The 19,492-nt window shown below is 52.4% G+C and overlaps 1 protein-coding gene across 1 annotated transcript in view; it reads left to right on the forward strand.

Moving 5' to 3' along the window:
• Window positions 1-2,138: 2,138 nt before the first annotated feature.
• Window positions 2,139-19,492, forward strand: part of TESK1 (testis associated actin remodelling kinase 1) — a 32,049-nt gene continuing 14,695 nt past the window's right edge. Inside the window, exon 1 of the mRNA XM_042452299.1 lies at window positions 2,139-2,584. Within this exon, the coding sequence (XP_042308233.1) occupies window positions 2,309-2,584 (276 nt within the window). The 5' untranslated portion in view covers window positions 2,139-2,308. The remainder of the gene's footprint in view (window positions 2,585-19,492) is intronic.

Genomic DNA, 19,492 nt, shown 5'->3' on the forward strand with positions numbered 1-19,492 from the left:
ACACACAGCGAGCAGAGAGCATCTGTCTGTCTGGCCACTCACTTTACTATTTCCATCAAGATGGACGCTTGGCGTGATCCAGGCAGCGTCTTCGTATGATTGACAGCCCCGTTGTTCTATTACGGCACGCATATAATCTCTACGAAACGCGGCCTTCCCAGAGTGTCCTTCTTGTTGTCTTTTTGCTGGAGTCCATCTTCACTGTCACTATTTCCAGTAAACCCACAGGGTTTGGAAAGCAATGTATAAGGTCTGGGCATTTAGGCGCTGTTTTATTATCTGTTGGAGGGAGGGATGACCGGTCTCTTGCACTGCTGCCTTTTACTGCATCCTCTGTTGTTGCTCTATCTATGGCCATATTTTACAGTATTGTGAGCCGCTCGATCCTGAGAGAGAGCCAGTTAAAAATAAAACTTGCCTTCCCTTCCCTGAAGGCTTGGGGGGGGCTGCGTAGCAAGAGGGTCCCACGGCGCTTCTCTCTCGTAGGCCGCTGCCCCAAGGACTGGCTGCTCCTCCAGGAGAAGGGCCTCTTCGTCTCCGCAGAGCAAGGCAGCTTGTGGCGCGGAGCCTTCCCGGCTGCTCACTACCGGACCCTGGCAGCCGGCATCAACACCAGTAAGGCCAAAATGGCACGGCTGTCCTGACCGGCCCTCTGTCAATGGGGCTGCTTTGGTGGGGAGTTCCTGCATGGCGGAAGAAAGGGGTAGGACTGGATCAGGGCCCTTCCTGGGCTCTTTTCCAACTTGAGAGTTCTATGTGAAGCCAAAGGCTTTCATGGCCGGCATCCATGGTTTTTTGTGAGTTTTTCAAGCTGTGGGGCCTTGTTCTAGAAGAGTTTCTTCCTGACGCTTTACCAGCATCTGTGGCTGGCGTCTTCAGAGAATGCTGGCCTGGAAGCGAGTGGGTTAACATGGGAGTCAGCCAGGATCACACAATACACACAATACACACACACAGAGACCCAATTCTCTTCCAGGTCGGCATTCTCTGAAGATGCCAAAGCCGCAGAGCCAAAGAGCCCCCACAAAATCTAGGGTCCTATGGCTGCATGACTGTGCTCCCAAGAGACAGGGGTACTTGACCGCTAATGGACCTCGGAGGGTCTCAGGCCAGATTTACCTCTCTGCGGGCAAACCCTGGCCTCTGGCCTTGAGCGAGGGCCCCTCCTTGACCCGCAGGGCCATTTCCGGCCCCCACAGCAGCCGACCCGCCGCTCTCCAAAGTTCAAGAAGGAGGCCAACAGCCTGGACTCTGGTCTGGAGGAGGGTGAGGTCAAGAGACTGGACGGTCCTTTGGCCAGAAGCTGGAAGTGGCGTGAAGGCAGACACCTAGACCAGCAAGCCGTTCACTCCCTGGCGTTTTCCTTCTTCAAATGACATCTTCCTCTGCTTCCGTTGGCCAGCTATTCTGGACCAGGCAGCGTCCAGTAAGCGCTTCTTCAAAGGGCCAGTCCACACTTGCTACTCCAGCCGCCTCTTTTCCTTTGGCTGCCTGAATGCCTGGAGAGAGGAGGGGTCTTCTGCTCTGGCTTCTTCCATGAGCTTTCTCTTACTCCTTTTGCTGGACCAACATTCCTCCTCTGGCCTTTGCGGACTCCTCAGCTGCCATTGCCATGACCCATTTCGGTCCATCTGCCAGAGGAAGGGGAGGAACTCAGGGCCAGGCCCTTCTCGGGGCTGAGAGGGCGGCCAGATAACGGCCCCCTCCGGCCCCCGGCCCCACCGCCCTCCGCTTCCACCTCATGCCAGGGCCTGGCTTTGCGCCAAGGGGAATCCTAGGACCCCCAAGGGCCAGACGCAGATGGCCATCCAGGCTCTGCTTCAAGGCAGCCTCCAAGGAGGGAGTCTCCGCTGAGGAGGAAGGAAGAGCCCTGCTGGGGCCTCTTTCCCTGGAGCTTGCCTCCACTGCCTCCTGTTCTCTGGAGCAGCAGGAAAGAAGCTGGCCCCCCTTCCAGCCCCCTGGGCCTGCCCTTGGGGGCCCTTGGCTGGCTGGGCAGCTGCCTCCCGGACATAATAAGAATGTCCATCCGCCAGACCTTTTCCCTCCACAGGCGGCTCCGGGAGGGAGGAGGAGGAGGCTTGGCCGCGGAGGCTTCTGGGAGATGGAGTCCAAGCGCCGCGGAGGCAGAGGCAGAGCCGCGCTCTCGGGAGGTGGAGGAGAAGGAGGAGGCAGCCAGGGAGCGAGGGAGGGCCTGCTCCGCCGCGAACGAAGCCTCTCCTCCTGGCTCGGCAGCCCGCCCCGCCCCGCCCCGCAGGCCAGGCCCAGCAGGAGGAGGCCCGTCTAGGCCTGGGCTGCCGCTGCCGCTGGCATGGCGCTGGGGGCGCTGCGCAGGGGCTCCCCGCCGCCGGGCCTGGCTGCCCCGCCTGAGGCCGAGGCCCCGGGCCAGGAGGCGCCCCTTCCTCTGCCTTCCTCCCGCGGAGGCGGAGGCGGAGGCGTCGGCCTCGTCGGGGCGCCCCCTTCGCTCCTCCGCCCGCCGCCGCCCTCCTCCTTCCGCGCCCTCCGCAGCGCCGTCTCCACCTTGGCCCGCATCGACGACTTCTACTGCGAGAAGATCGGGGCAGGCTTCTTCTCGGAGGTCTTCAAGGTCTGACATCCAGCCATAAGAAAGGAGGAGGAGGAGGAGGAGGAGGACGGGGATGAAGGGCCTGGGAACCATGGAGCCCCCGGGAGAGAGGGAGGGAGGGAGGGGACCGCTGCTGGGGATGCTTAGCCTCCAGGGGAGAAGGGGAAGGGGCGAGAGCACAGCCACGGCTCAAGTGTTCCAGAGACAGCAGCAGCCCACAATGCTGGGGAGGGAGGGAGCAAACTTGTTTCCTGCTGCTCCAGAGACAGAGCCCCCTCGCCGGGGGGGGGGGGGGGGGGGGGGGGCGGGGGGGGGGGGGCCGCGGGGGGGGGGGGGGGGGGCGTGTCCTCAGGGGGCAACGAGGGGGGGGAGGGGGCTGGAGCGGCTGACCGGCCCCTGGCTGACCCTGTGGCCTCCGAGTGGCCCTAGTCTTGGGGGTCTCCAGGGGGGTCTCTTGCCCCCCAAAGGACCCCTCTCCTCCTTCCCAAATCCCTTGGGGCTGAGGTTGCTTGGACTACAATTCCCAGAATCCCCCCCCCCCGGGAATCCTGGGAGGAGTCTTTTGCGTATCTGTGTTTGTGTGTGTTTTAGATTTGTAAGCCTCCCTATATTGGGAGGAAGACAAGATATAAATAAACATCATCATCATCATCATCATGATGTTGCACTTGGAGGGGGCAGGATATAAAGAATCATCATCATCATCATCATCTGCCTCCCTTCGCCCTCATGGGTCCTCTTGGCTTCCATAGCAGCTGCTGGGTGCGTGAAGGGACCCTTACAGCCCAGGCTTTTGGGGGGAGGGGAGAGACAGACCCCCCGCCCCCCCCGCCCTGCCTTTCCCTGCCCTGCCCCTCCCCCCCCCCCCCCCCCCTTGGCCATGGCCTGGCCCCCCTCCCAGTGGCCTTTGACCCCTCCATCCCCCCCTCTCTCCCTATTGCTAGAGCAGGGGTAGGCAACCTGTGGCCCGCGGGCCAGATGCGGCCCGGTGAGGCCTTGAGACCGGCCCCAGCCTGGACCTGCTGCCGATTGCCGCCAGGGCCTTTGGCCTCTTGCGCGCAGAGCCAATTGTCTATGGAAGCCTCAGAAACATTTATATTAACATTTTTTTAAAAAATCAGCAAAAGTGTCCACCATTTGAAAATGTTGTCCTACGTTTGTCCCGGTTTATTTATTTATTTAAACTTTTTTTAAATTATTTAATTATTTATTTTTTGGCTTCGGACCCCCAGTTGTCTGAGGGACAGCAACCCGGCCCCTGGCTCAAAAAGGTTGCCTACCCCTGTGCTAGAGGATCAGGAGGCATTAGAGGGATCCCAGGAGGCTCTTTCTCTGGCCTTTGGCCCTGGCCCACTGGGCTGGCCATGCCTTCCCTCCCCTGGCCATGGCCACAGCCTGTGCCACTCTGGCCCTTTGTGGTCAGCCCAATCTGGTCACTCAGTCTGGTAGCCTCATGTGCTCAGTCAGTCTGGTCAGCCAGTCTGGTAGCCCAGTGGGGTCAGTCAGTCTGCTCAGCCAGTCTGGTGCCCAGTGGGGTCAGTCATTCTGGTGAGCCAGTCTGGTGCCCAGTGGGGTCAGTCATTCTGGTCAGCCAGTCTGGTAGCCCAGTGGGGTCAGTCAGTCTGGTCACTTTGTCTGGTAGCGCAGTGTGGCCAGTCAGTCTGGTCAGACAGTCTGGTAGCCTCATGTGGTAATCCTGTGTGGTCAGTCCGTGTGGTCACACAGTCTGGTTGCCCACCTTGTAGTCAGGGCATGCCCACACCTACACCATGGAAGGGGTGGGATGGGGAGTTTCTCTTCCTTGAGGGCTGGGCCCATTCATGTCTTTGTGGTCATTTGGTTAGTGAGGGGCACTGAGTACCCATTGGGAAGTCTCTCCAAGATGGGAAGGTGGCAAGGCGCGGGGCGGGGCGGGGCGGGGCGGGGCGGGGGGAGGCCTTCCTTCGCCAGGTGGTCTGGCGGTCAGTGCGGGGAGCTGGCCAAATTTAGGGAGCGGCTGCCCCATCCCATAAACCCATTTTTGGCTCCCAAATGCTGGTCTCCTTGAGCCTGACTCCCCACAAACCTGCTGTGGGGGTGGTGAGTGTGCCTCTGTGCATGTGCAGAGATCGTCACTGAGGGAGATGCTCTTGTGCCTAGACGTGGGTCTATTATGGGGAGGCCTCCCCTGGTCTCAGAGCATAGAATCATAGAGTTGGAAGAGACCGCAAGGGCCCTGATCCAGTCTAACCCCCTTCTTCTGCCATGCAGGAAATCCAAATCAAAGCATCCCCAAGAGATGGCCATCCAGCCTCTGTTTAAAGACCTCCAAGGAAGGAGACTCCACTACACTCCAAGGAAGAAGTTTGTTCCACTGTCAGACAGCCCTTACTGTCAGGAAGTTCTTCCTAATGTTGAGCTGGAATCTCTTTTCCTGGAGCTTGCATCCATTGCTCCATTGGGTCCTGTTCTCTGGAGCAGCAGAAAACAAGCTTGCTCCCTCTTCAACATGACATCCCTTCAAATATTTAAACAGGGCTATCATATCACCTCTTAACCTTCTCTTCTTCAGGCTAAATATCCCCAGCTCCCTGAGTCGTTCCTCATAGGGCTCCATGGTTTCCAGACCCTTCACCATTTTAGTCGCCCTCCTTTGGACACATGGCTCCAGGTTCTCAATGTCTTTTTTGAATTGTGGTGCCCAGAACTGGACACAATAATATTCCCGGTGGGGCCTGACCAAAGCAGAATAGAGTGACACTATGACTTCTCTTGATCTAGACGCTATACTTTTATTGATGCAGCCTAAAATTGCATTGGCCTTTTTAGCTGCTGCGTCGCACTCTTGACTCATGTTCAACTTGTGGTCTACTTGGACTCCTAGATCCAAGAATGATCCTAGAACGTTTATCAAACCATTTCCTGTATTGCTGTATTGTATTTCCTGTATTGCTATGTACTGTATATGTATTATCCTACTTGAGAGTATGTATTTTCCCTGGAAGAAGATTAACCATCCATTTTGAAGCCAAGCCCTCCCTCCAGTCCATCTGCTTTGGCCCAGGCCTTGGAGGTAGAGAGGAACTGCTGGCCCCCATCCCCTTCCCCACCACCTTTCCCTTCTCCTTCTGTCTCATGTCTTTTTAGATTGGAAGCCCGAGGGCAGGGAACCGTCTAATTAAAAAGATTGTCTGTAGAGCGCTGTGTAAATTTACAGCGCTTTGTAAATAATAATAAATAATAATCCCTTTCCCATGGGGTCACAGGTCCTGGAAGGGCCCTTTTTAGGGTCACCTCTGGAGGGAAGGTTTCCCAGCCCAGGACCCCCAGCTATGACCGCCAGTAGCTAGGCCTTGTCCACGCTGCGCAGCGATGGCTGCTGTGGAGCCGTGGTATTTGTAGTTTTGGGGGGACGACTTGGGAGTCCTCTTCTGGATAGCTCAGGGCCTGGGCCAGAGTGCCAGTCTTGACTGCTGTCACTCAGAAGGACCTTGCTCAGGATGATGGGTCAAGATGGTGGTCAAAGCAGGGCTGAAGGGTGGTATGGCTGCCCTCCTGTGTCCAGATCTCCCAGGCCTCTTGGCCTAGGAGAGGCTCTTTTGGGGTCGGGTGTGGGGGACCCCTCGATGTGGTCCACACAAAGTGTTGTCTAAGAATGCAGCTCAAAGCCGCACCAGGCGCTCCCTTTTGCCTGGTGGATTAGTGCTCCCGTTGTGGTCCCTCCAGCTGGTCAGCGGTCAGCATCCTTTGGAAGAGGGAAGCTGGGCTGAGAGGACGCCTTGCCCCAGAGGCCCTTCTCCGGCCAGGACCTCTATGGACAGTGGATGCCCCTGACACTTTCCTCCACTTTTACAGTCTGTAAAACCTGGAAGATGCTCTTAAGGTCAACCACATTTCAGTGTGTTCCCATTTGCCTTTGCTTGTGCTCATGTTGCAAGGCAAGCCTCCATATCTTCCATTTTACAGGCAGAAAAACTGAGGCTATTTAGCCCCAAAGCAGTAGTTGGAAAACTCCTAAAACCATTGATCTTTCCCCATAAGAAGTGCGCAAATCCATTTTCACATGGGTCCCTTGCAGACCCCCCGAATCCTCCCCTTCTTTTCTTCTTTCCCTCTTTCCCCCCTCCAAGCGGTGATTTGGAGGACGGAGGAGGCTTTGTGATTTCCAGACCCTTCACCATTTCTGTCACCCTCCTCTGGACATAGTCCAGCTTGTCACATCCTTTTTGAATTGGGGTGACCAGAACTGGACAGTGTATTCTAAGTAAGGCTCGACCAAAGCAGAATAGAGTGGCACTATTCCTTCCCTTGATCTAGGCACTATACTTCTATTGATGCAGCCTAAAATGGCACTGGCCTTGTTAGCTGCTGCATCACACTGTTGATTCATGTTCAACTTGTGGTCTGCCTGGACTCCTAGATCCCTTTCACACGCAGAAGTCTCCTTAATTCAAGTGTCCCCCAATCTATATCTGCCCTGTTTGTGAGTAAACAAGGAGCCAGATGGGCAACTCCATTGGCTATCTGCAGTGAGTTTGGTGCTTGCTGGTGGGAACCTGTTGTAATGTTGGCACAAACAGAGCACTTTGGAAAGAGAAGAGGAGGATGAGTCCGTCCTTTGCCTTGGCACTGAGAGGCTCCATGCTTTCCTCCTCCTCCTCCTCCTCCAGTAAAACTGCCCCAGGGAGACCTTTGCCCTTTGCCTTCTCTTTTATTTCTTCCTCAGGCAATTAGGCCGCTCGCAAGGGGCCACATCTGGGCTGGTAAAAGGTGGGTGGGCCACTTGTAGCCGGCCTTGTGGAAACATCTTGAGGCATAGGGGCTGCCATCCTTTGGCTCTTTGGCCCCTATGGCTGACCGCTGCCCCTTCCCTTCCTTGCCCAGGGTGCCCTGGGTCCCTGCGGTCCCACTTGTGGGTCAGGGTGAGTCCCGTCTTGGAGGTCAGCCAGCTTTTCCCCAGTGGCAGCATCAGTAGGAACCCCCCCCCCCGGGGGTCTTCTTGTCCCCCCCCCCCAAGAAATCCCCCAAACCATGGGGTTTTGTAGGGGAAGGGCCCAGAATTATCACACAAACTCTTTGCAAGGTTGAAACTCCAAGCTCACCTGGGAATACCTTTTGCATGCATTACAGGTGGAATCTACCTTATATCTGGAATTGCAAAATATTGTTTGTTTTCATTTTTAAGCCACCGGTTGCAAATAAGGTTGTGGTAAATCGCCCCATACAAAATGGGGATGGACATGATGATGATAACAACAGCAGCAGCAGCAGCAGCAGCAATGCATCATCTCCCTGGATGGCCAGGTGAGTTTGGAGCTGCGACCTTGCAAAGAGTTTGTGGGGCAATTGTGAGCCCTTCCCCTACAAAACTCCATGGTTTGGGGGATTTCTCAGGGGTCAAGAAGACCCTCTGGGGGTTGCTATGATGCTGCCGCTGGGAAAGGCTGGCTGCCCTCCAGGAAGGGATGGCAGATACTAAAACAAAGGAGAATCCTTGCCCATAGAGAGACCATACCTGCCCTTAGAGAATCATAGGGGAATACTTTCCCATAGGGAATCACTGGGGATTGCTTCTCCATAGGAAAACATGGAGATTACTTGCCCTACTTTCCCCTATGGGCAAGTATAGTTTCCCTTGGGCAAGTGCTGTTCCATTGTTTTAGTATGTCCCAGACGGGACTATTATCTATTATTTATTCTCTATTACTACGATTATCTATTACAGGTATCATCGTATCATTAGATCATATGATTGTAATCATAGAATTAAAAGTGATAGCAGGCAATTTGGGGGAGAAAATCCCTCTCTTTGGCAGCTTTTCCCCCAAAGTAGCTGGCTAAAAATGAAAAGATGCAAAAGTGCAATGTTAGTGGTTTGGGTGGTGGGCTACGTCTCTGGAGACCAGGGTCCTTGGCAAGTCACACGCTCTCACCCTCAGAGGATGGCAATGGCAACCCCCCCAGATAAAGTTGCCAAGAAAGCCCCACGGTCAGTCCACCTTATGGTCATCATGACCCTCCTTCTGACCGGTCAGCTGCCCCTTCCTGGGAGGGCTCTGGTGTGGCACTTGGGTCCTGGGCCCATAGGCTCCCTCTGGCTGGTCAGTGGTCATGGGCAGCCGCTTTCTCCAGCTTTGGCCTTGCCCAGGTTGGGAAGGGTCACATGTTGGACCTTCAGCCCAAGGACAGGCTAGAAAGCTGGGCCTAGACTAGAAAACTGGGCCAAAGCTAACAAAATGAAGTTCAACACGGAGAAATGTAAGGTACTGCACTTAGGACGGAAAAATAAAATGCACAGATTTAGGATTATGGGGGAGACCTGGCTGAATGAAACTACGTGTGAAAGGGATCTGGGAGTCCAAGTAGACCACAAGTTGAACATGAGTGAACAGTGCGATGCGGCAGCTAACAAGGCCAATGCTATTTTAGGCTGCATCAATAGAAGCATAGTGTCTAGATCAAGGGACGTAATGGTCCCACTCTATTCTGCTTTGGTCAGGCCCCACCTGGAATACTGTGTCCAGTTCTGGGCCCCACAATTCAAAAAGGATGTTGAGAACCTGGAGCCATGTGTCCAAAGGAGGACAACTAAAATGGTGAAAGGTCTGGACACCATGAAGCCCTATGAGGAAGGTCTTAGGGAGCTGGGGATGTTTAGCCTGGAGAAGAGAAGGTTAAGAGGTGATATGGATAGCCCTGTTTAAATATTTGAAGGGATGTCATATGAACAAGCTTGTTTTCTGCTGCTCCAGAGACTAGGACCCAACGGAGCAATGGATGCAAGCTCCAGGAAAAGAGATTCCAGCTCAACATTAGGAGGAACTAGCTGATAGTAAGGGCTGTTTGACAGTAGCACACACTCCTTCCTCGGAGAGTCTCCTTCTCTGGAGGTCTTTAAGCAGAGGCTGGATGGTCATCTGTCGAGGATGCTTTGATTGAGATTTCCTGCATGGCAGAATGGGGTTGGACTGGATGGCACTTGCGGTCTCTTCCAACTCGATGATTCTATGATTCTATACTTGGAGGAGGGTCTTGAATTGTGTCCCTATTTATTTCTTGCCCATGGGTCCCACTTCCTCCGCCCTCATGGCTCCGTCCAGAGGGTCTAGGTCTCGGAGAGTGAGGGGGGTCTTCTTCCTTGGAGGTCTTTAAGCAGAGGCTGGATGGCCACCTGTCAATGGGGATGCTTTGATGGAGAGTTCCTGCATGGCAGAAGAAGGGGCTGGGGCTGGATCAGGGCCCTTCTTGGGCTCTCTTCCAACTCTATAGTGCTATGATGGAGGGGCTGGGTGTCTGCTGCTGAGGGGCTTTGAATCTGCTCTGGGTTTTTGCTGGACCATCTACGTTTGCCACTGGTTGCATGGGCCAAGACGGGGGGGGGGGAGGCATTTTGGCTGTGCGAGTGGCTTTGCCTTCGTCTTGCTTGTGTAAAATGGGAACAGTGGAGGCTTCCTTGGCCAGGGAGGGAGCGCAGCGCAAAGATGGCGGCCGCCCAGGGATGTTGGGTTTGGGATGCGGATGGTGCTGGGCGTTGGCATAGAATAATACTCTGTGTATGGAAGCAGGCCTATATTTCAGTTTGTGGTTTATAGAGATGTGGGGAAGGGGCAGAGAGGGGGTCTTCCTTGGCAACCTTGGGCAGCCCGCGTTCCTGCTCCGCAGGATGAAACATGTCAGCCGCGCAGCACAAGCGGGGCGCAAAGGGAGGTTTGCCAGAGACACCCACTCCATCCTCTTGCCCTTGCAGCATATTTGAACAATTTAACAAATCCAAAGTATGGGAAATCCAGATTTAATGTACTATATAATAATAAATGGGGAGGTAGAAACAGCGGGGCACATCTTATCCTGTCATACTTTTTACCTCGACCTTCAGCATTGTTTTATAGCCCCACTTGTAAGAAAAAGATAGCAGGCAATGGCCTGACACGCTCCTCTTGGCGGATCAGTGGCCAGAGATGGCAGCCAAGGTGGCAGGGCTTTTGGCGCTGGGCAATAACTTGCCGATGCAGGTCTTAATCTTAATTTTAATGGTTTTTATTATTTGAATAGTTTTCTACTATGCAGTTTTTAGAATTTATCTAGGTTTTGAATTATTATTGATGGAACCAGATGTCCAGTATTATTCCTCCCCCATCCGTGGTATTTCCTTGCTGTTGTCTTTTTGCACTGGACACTGACCGTAAATAAATTTCATCCGTTCTCTGTAGTCCAGGGAAGACTGGGCAGTTGCCCTTCCTGAGCGGAGGGAGGTTGCCAGGCCAGGGCCAAGGGCCAGTGGGCTCTTGACCTGCTCTTCTTGTTGCCTTGGGTGTCCACTGGGTCAGTCTCTCTGGGCTTGACCTCTCCTCCTCTGGTCACTTGGGGAGCTAGGATGGAACCTGACCCCGAGGGCCGGCCGGAGGAACCCGATCCCTGCCCGGCTGTGGCTGAATAATTGAAGGGATGATAATGGCATGGAAGGGGTGGGCTGGGCAGGATCGCCTTTCGCACAACAGGTGGGGAGTGTGTGTGCGTTTGTTTGGCACTCGGCATTTGGCATTTTGCGCTGCAAAGACTCATTATCCTGACTGGCGTTTGGGGCCAAAGGACCTTCAAGAGAGTGTGGCACTCTTTTAAACCGCACTGTATTTTTTAAAAGATTATGGATTGTTCAGCTCTATTTTAACATTGACCATTTGTGTGTTTTTGTTGTTGTTGTTGTAAGTATTGCCATCCGTAAGCCTACTTCTGGAGAAAGGTTGAGATGTAAACAAAGTCAGCGATGAGAGCAGCCCAATCTCTGTGGCCTCCTGCCCCACATCTGCCCCACCACTAGCCCCCTCCCTTTGCTGGACAGTTGACCACTGGACAGTGCCTGTCTCTCCGCAGAAGCAGGTGGTCATGCGGTCTGGCAGTCAGACTGGCAGCCCAGGGAAGGCCACCCTCTCTGGGGCTGTTGCTCTGCAAGAAGAGCATCGACTAAAAAGGGCAAGAGACGGCGGCCGCAGCTGACGCCAGCGCCAAAGAATGCAGGAGGTCTGCATGATGTGGCTGGGCCTGCGTCTGGGTCTGCGCCTGGCCTCCCCATGGCAGCTGTCCAGAGGGGCTGGTCCTGCAAGGCGGGTGGACACCACACCAGTCACACCAGTTGGCCAGGAAACACGCTGCTTGGTTGTGTGTCGTCCTCATTTGCAGCAAAGCATTTCCAATCTGTGCTGGAGGCAAGCGGCCTCTTCTCTGCAACACCCTCCCTGCCAGGCTGTCTCTCCTCCAGCCCCAGGGACCCTTTGGCTCCCTCTGGGGCTGGCCTTCCTGGTCAGTGGCCCCATCCTGGCTCAGGGCCGACTGGCCACCTCTGGTTGATGAGTGCAAGTTGTTGTTGTTGCTGTTGTGTGTCGTCCAGTCATCTCTAATTTAGGGCAACCCTAAGGCAAACCTATCATAGGGCTTTCTTGGCAAGCTTTGTTTAGAGGAATCATAAAATCCTAGAGTTGGAAGAGACCTCCAAAAGGGCCCTGATCCACTCCAACCCTATTCTGCCGTGCAGGAACTCTCAGTCAAAGCATCCCCATTGACCAGCCTCTGTTTTAGGAGGTTTGCCATTGTAAAATAAATAAAATAAATGTTTTATTTGTATACCGCTTTTCTGTCTGATCAAAGCGGTTCACAGTAGCATACAATATAATACAAAACAGCACAATACTCCAGCAATACAATACAACATCAATTACATCGGCAATATTACACAGTACAATAAAAGTCTCCTAACAAATACAAGTCCATTTAAAAACAATCGGTTGTGGTTGGGTATCTGGGTCTGAATTAGGGTATTCTATCTCTAAAGAGAATCAGGGGGGCATGCTATCTGAAAAAGATGCGTTTTCAAAGCCTTCTTGAAGGCTTCCAGCGTGGAGCACAGCCGGATCTTTTCAGGGAGAGCGTTCCAAAGAGCAGCAGCTGTCGCCATATAGGCTCTCTGATAAGTTTTTACTAGTTTTACCCTGGGGTATTCAAGTACATATGTGCGGGGGGGGGGGATTATGCAGGGAGAGGCGCTCCCTCAAGTAACTCGGGCCCGAGCCACGTAGGGCTTTAAAGGTAACGACCAACACTTTGTCTTGCGCCCGGAAGCTAATAGGCAGCCAGTGGAGAGATTTTAATATAGGTGTTTTATGGTCCGATCTTCGGGTGCCCATGACCAATCTGGCTGCGGCGTTCTGAACTAACGGAAGCTTCCGAACCTGGTACAAAGGTAGCCCCATGTAGAGCGCATTACAGAAATCCAAACAAGAGGTTACCAGTGCATGTACTACGGTTTCAAGGTCCTTTCAGTCCAGGCAGGGACGCAGTTGGCGTATCAGCCAAAGCTGGTACCAAGCACTCCTGCCATCGCATCCACTTGAGATGATAATTGTAGAGATGAGTCCAGGAGTACTCCCAAACTGCGGACTTTGTCCTTTAGGGGGAGCTTAACCCCTTCAAAAATAGGGTGACAAATTTCCCTATCTGGATTCGGGGTGCCTGTCATGAGTACCTCTGTTTTCTCTGGATTCAGCTTGAGTCTGTTTTTCCTCATCCAGCCCATTACTGACTCCAGGCAGGGGTCCAGAGGGGAGGTGCCATCCTTAGTCACTGTATCAGTCGGAGACATGGAGAGATAGATCTGGGTGTCATCAGCGTACTGATAACACCGAGCTCCATGCTTCCGGATAATCTCTTCCAGCGGCTTCATGTAACTATTAAATAGCATGGGGGATAGAATGGCGCCCTGTGGAACGCCAGATGTCAGCTCCCTTTTATGAGAGCAGCTATCCCCCAGCCTCACCGACTGGAACCTTCCCGAGAGATAGGACCGGAACCACTGGAGCGCAGTGCCCCCGATACCCAGCTCTCCCAGGCGTTCCAGAAGGATACCATGGTCGATGGTATTGAAGGCCACTGAGATGTCTAAGAGCACCAACAGGGTCACATTTCCCCTGTCAATGCTCAGAGATCATCGACTAAGGCGACCATGGCAGTCTCGACTCCATGTCCCGTTCTGAAGCAGTTTGAAATGGGTCTAGATAATTGGTTTCATCCAAGACTGCTTGGAGCTGAAAGGCGACTGCCCTCTCGATCACCTTGCCCAAGAATGGCAATAGGGAGACCGGTCTGTAGTTGGTCATTAACAGGGGATCAAGGAAGGGTTTCTTCAAAAGAGGTTTCACCACTGCCTGCTTTAAGAGCAGTGGAAATACACCTTCCCAAACAGATGCATTTAATATAAGATGTAGTGCAGTTTTTCTAGCATCTCCCCCCTGGACGGTCAACCAAGAAGGACAAGGGTCAAGAGGCCACGTCATCCTTTTCACCTGACCAAGGAGCTTGTCCACGTCCTCGGTACTAACAAACTCAAAACGATCCAGAATAACCTTGTTTCCAGAGTCACTGGACGCCTCTACTTTAGGATCTGTCAAAAGCCTGGCGTCAAGATCGGCCCTTATCTGAGAGATTTTATCAGCAAATAAGTTATTAAAAGCGTCACCGCAGGCTATAGTTGGCTTTAATAAAGGGTTCCGGGTGGCCGGGGGTTGTGTTAGTTCCCTAACCACCCTGAACAGCTCTGCTGGACGAGACTCTGCTGATGCAATATGTGCAGCACAGAACGAATTCTTTGCTGCATCGATTGCCTCTCCGTAGGAGCGCAACATCTTCTCATGGAGAGTCTTGTCAGATAAGTTCCCATGTTTCCGCCAGTAGCGCTCTAGTTGTTGCGCAGCCCGCTTCATCTGGCGAAGATCTTTTGTGTACCAGGGTCTTTTATTTGGAGCAAGCTGGCAAGGACGCTCGGAAGCGATCCTGTCTATTGCCCCGGTGAGGTTCATATTCCAATTGTTGACCAGGGTTTCGGCAGAATCGCCATCGTTCCCAAATATAATACCCTCTAGAGCTTCTTGGAACCTTTTGGGTTCCATCAGCTTTCGAGGGCGGACCATTCTAATAGGCCCACCACCCCCGAGGGGTTTTTGGGTCGTGACTTTTAGTCCTACCTTGACCAGAAAGTGATCCGTCCATGACAGGGGGAGGATATCTTTTATATCCACCCCCGGATGTTCTCGGTCCGTAGTGCATACTACATCGAGTGTGTTACCTACACAATGTGTAGGACCCGTGACCAATTGGAACAGGCCCATGGCTGTCATAGATTCCATGAACAACCGAGCCGCACCTGTTGGATCTGATACGCCGGCCTCGAAGGGGATGTTGAGGTCCCCCAGGACAAGAAGTCTGGGGTCTCCAACATCAGCTCCGAGACCAGCTGTGTCAGCTCAGCCAGGGAGTCTGTTAGGCCACGGGGTGGACGGTAGACCAACAGGGTCCCCAGACTGTCCTTGGCCTTCAGGGTCAGGTAAACACACTCGATGTGTTTCAGTTTCGGAACCGGATGCCTGGTCAAGGTAATATGGCTTTTATGGACTATAGTCACACCTCCCCACCGCCCACTTTCCCTAACCTGCTCCTTTACCGTATACCCAGCTGGGAGGGCTTTAGCCCAGGTCACACCGCTATCCTCCCCCAGCCAGGTTTCCGTGATGCATGCCAGGTCAGCGTTATATTACTTGTCTGGCAGATCTTTTGCAGTGGTTGCAGGAGGTCAGACTTCTTCTCCTGTTCCCTTCTCTGTTGGAGTTTCCCAGGGCTCTGTTGTGGGTCCCCTTCTGTTTTCTCTCTACACACCGTCCTTAGGTAAACTCATTTCTCCTACCATCTCTATGCCGATGACACCCAGCTGTATCTTTCCGCCCCTGACCTTTCTCCAAGGCTTGCCTCACAGCTGTCTCGCAGTGGATGCGCCATCGGCGCTTGAAGCTCAACATGTCCAAGATGGAGCTTCTTGTCTTTCCTCCCAAGCCCACCCTTCAACACTCCTTTTCTGTCTCTGTGGACAACATTTCCATTCAACCAGTCCAGCAAGCCCACAGTCTTGGTTTCATCTTTGACTCTTCTCTGTCGTGTGTCCCTCAGATCCAGACCACAGCCAAGGCTTCTAGATTGCCAAAATCCAACCATATCTCTCCACCTCTTCTGCCAAGATCCTGGTCCATGCCCTAGTGATCTCACGACTGGATTCCTGTAACGTCCTCCTGGCTGGGCTTCCTCTTTCTCACCTCCGTCCTCCACCCACCGCTCTGACCACATCTCTCCTGTCTTGGCATCCCTTCACTGGCTCCCTCTCCCTTTCTGCATCCAGTATAAGCTCCTGATGTCAACGTTTAAAGCCCTCCATGGACTGGCCCCTCCTTACTTATCAGACCTTCTTTCTCCTCACCTTCCCACTCCATTGTTCCCTCTGTTCTGGTAGTCAAGGCCTCCTGTCCCAGCCCAGGATTTCCTCTGCCCCATCCCAGATTCGCCCCTTTTCACTCGCTGCCCCTCACTCTTGGAACCTTCTTCCCCCAAAAGCAAGAGCCATCACTTCTTTAATCAGCTTCAAAACAGAGCTGAAGACCATCCTCTTCAGAGAAGCCTTCCCAGGCATTGCATAATTGTCGCTTGCTATTTGGTGTTCTTTTGGTGCCTGTTTATCAAACCATTCCTGTATTGCTATGTATTGTATATGTATTATCCTACTTGAGAGTATGTATTTTCCCTGGAAAATGATTAACCATCCATTATGAAGCCAAGCCCTCCCTCCAGTCCTTCTGCCTTGGTCCAGGCCTCGGAGGTAGAGAGGAACTGCTGGCCCTCATCCCCTTCCCCGCCACCACTCCCTTCTCCCTCTGTGTCTTGTCTTTTTAGATTGGAAGCCCGAGGGCAGGGAATCGTCTATCTAAATGATTGTATGTACAGCGCTGTGTAAATTTACAGTGCTTCATAAATAAAGGTTAATAATAACAATAATAACAATAACAATAACAATAATAATAATAATAATAATAATATTCCTCCAATAGATGGTATATAATATGGGATTTATTTTTCACTGACCTGGCATTGCAAAGGAGCAAGGTAAGGGTCTGTGGTATATTTGGGACGATCCTCGGTTCTTTTGGGCTAACGGGGTGACTGAAAGACGGCATAGATATTAAGCATTGTCTTCTTCTTAGGCTGAGAGAGTGGGGCTTCTTGCCCAAAGGGCCACCCGGTGGTTTCAGGACAGAGCAGAGGATCAGACACTTGTCCCCAGAGCCGTCGTCCAGCACTCAGACCACTCCATGGCACTGACCAGGGCCAGCAGCAGCAGTTCAGAAATCCAGGTTTAAGTGGTAAAACCAAGAAAGCTTTATCTAGAAAACCAAAGATGGGTCCAGCAGACATACATTGTGAGGAGAGAAGCTTGAGTAGTTGCAAAGGGTAATTAAAGCTCCCAACAATCCACATGCCCTCCAGCCAGAATGCAGGACCCCCTCCTACTCCCTCTTTCCCAGGGCCTCAAGCCCCTTTCTCCAGCTGAGAAACTGGAGCCATGTGCCCCAAGGAGGGCCACCAAAATGCTGAAGGGTCTGGAAACCATGAAGCCCTATGAGGAGAGACTCAGGGAGATGCTGGGGATGTTTAGCCTGGAGAAGAGAAGGTTAAGAGGGGATATGATGGGAGATGCCATAGCGAGGAGGGAGCAAGCTTGTTTTCTCCGGCTCCAGGGACTAGGACACAATGGAGCAAGGGATGCAAGCTCCAGGAAAAGAGATCCCAGCTAAAAACATTAGAAGGAACATTTGGACAGTAAGGGCTGTTCAACAGTAGAAAATATTCCTTAGAGGTCTTTAAGCAGAGGCTGGATGGCCATCTGTCAAAATGGGGGTGCTTTGACTGAGAGTTCCTGCATGGCAGAAGAAAGGGGCTGGACTGGTTCAGGGCCCTTCTTGGGGTCTCTTCCAACTCTATGGATCCATCACTCAAATCCATACAGGATGATGGGGAGTAGTGTGGCTTATGCAATTCTGACTTTAGTGCTCACTTCTTTAGGATCTTGTCTAGTTCTTTATTTCCTTATGGACTTTATCCACTTTAAGTTCGTTCTTTCATCCTTTTCACGCGCCCTGTCGATGGCAAAACAAGACTACTTCAAATCATTGATCTGTGCCAACGAGACGCGCCCGCAGCGCTTGTTCTCCTGTTTCAACACACTGTTAAAACCCTCTCCTCCCTCCGTCTCTCCATTATTTTCTCCCTCCGACTTCGCCAATTTCTTCATTACAAAGATCACTACCATTCGTTCTGACTTAACTCCTCATGATTTGGCTCCCACCATTAATCTCCTCGCCCCTCCTACTAATCAACTCTCTGTGTTTCCTCCTGTTTCTTTGGAAGAACTCTCTTCGCTGTTGAACTCATCAAAACCCACCACCTGCTCTCTTGACCCACTTCCTTCTCGTCTTCTAATCTCTATAGCCCCCTCTTTGTTACCCTCCCTCCTCTATATCTTTAATCTCTCTCTCTCTCTTCGGGTTCCTTCCCCTCAGTCTTCAAACATGCCTGAAAAAACCCTCTCTCGACCCCTCTTCCTTGGCTAGCTATCATCCAATCTCTCTTCTTCCTTTTCTCTCTAAGGTGTTGGAACGAGTTGTCTATTCACGCTGTCTTGAGTTTCTTGAAACCAACTCCATTCTGGATCCCTTCCAGTCTGGTTTTCGCCCATGGCACTCCACAGAGACGGCCCTTACTAAGATCTCGAACGATCTTTTGCGGGCCAAGGCGAATGGCCTTTATTCTATCCTTGTCCTACTCGATCTGTCTGCGGCCTTCGACACCGTGGACCACTGTCTCCTGATAGATATACTCTCTGACCTTGGTTTCTCGGGCCTTGTTCTCGATTGGTTCACATCTTACTTGTCAGATTGATCTTTTTCAGTGGTCTCGGGTGGTCAGACCTCGTCTTCTGTCCCCTTATCTGTTGGAGTTCCTCAAGGCTCTGTTTTGGGTCCCCTTCTGTTCTCTTTATACACACTCTCCCTTGGCAAACTTATCAGTTCTCTTGGTTTCTCCTACCATCTGTACGCCGATGATACCCAGCTGTACCTTTCCACCCCTAATCTTTCACCAGAGCTAGAGCAGCAAGTGTCATCCTGTTTAACAGCTGTCTCCCACTGGATGCACCATCGGCGCCTGAAGCTCAATATGTCCAAGACCGAGCTTCTTGTTTTCCCTCCTAAGCCCACCCTTCACTACTCCTTTTCTATTTCTGTCAATAACATCTCTATCCAGCCGGTCCAGGAAGCCCACAGTCTCGGTTTCATCTTTGACTCCTCTTTGTCATTTATCCCTCAGATCCAGACTACAGCGAAAGTCTGTAGATTTTTTCTCTATAATATCGCCAAAATCCGTCCATATCTCTCAGCTTCTACCGCAAAGACACTGGTCCATGCCCTAGTGGTCTCACGACTAGACTACTGTAACCTCCTCTTGGCAGGGCTTCCTCTCTCTCACCTCCACCCATTAATTTCTGTTCAGCATTCAGCTGCATGCATTATTTCACTCACTCGCCGTTATGATCATGTCTCCCCCTGTTGTCTTCCCTTCACTGGCTCCCTTTTCCTTTCCGCATCAGGTACAAACTCTTGCTACTCACCTTTAAAGCCCTGCATGGGCTGGCCCCTCCTTATTTAACCAATCTTCTCTCTCCCTGCATCCCTACTCGCACTCTCCGCTCTGGTAGCCAAAGTCTCCTCTCCCAACCCAGGATCTTCTCTGCCCCAGCCCGGATCCGTCCCTTCTCTCTTGCTGCCCCTCACTCCTGGAACCTTCTTCCTCTGCATGCACGGCTCATCACTTCCCTAACCAGCTTTAAGACAGAGCTGAAAACCATATTGTTTAGGGAAGCGTTCTCAGGGAATTTGTGATTGTCATCTGGCTGTCTGACAATATTTGATGTGATGTGATTTGTTTGATGTTTTGTCTTTTCTTTCTACGTGGTAATTTTATCTATTCCTCTTTTAATTGTTATTATCTTAGAATGTACGCCTTGGGCAGGCTTTTATTTACTCTTAA

The sequence above is a fragment of the Sceloporus undulatus genome, chromosome 2 (genome assembly GCF_019175285.1).
Source record: "Sceloporus undulatus isolate JIND9_A2432 ecotype Alabama chromosome 2, SceUnd_v1.1, whole genome shotgun sequence".
In the NCBI taxonomy this organism is placed as follows: Eukaryota; Metazoa; Chordata; class Lepidosauria; order Squamata; family Phrynosomatidae; genus Sceloporus; species Sceloporus undulatus.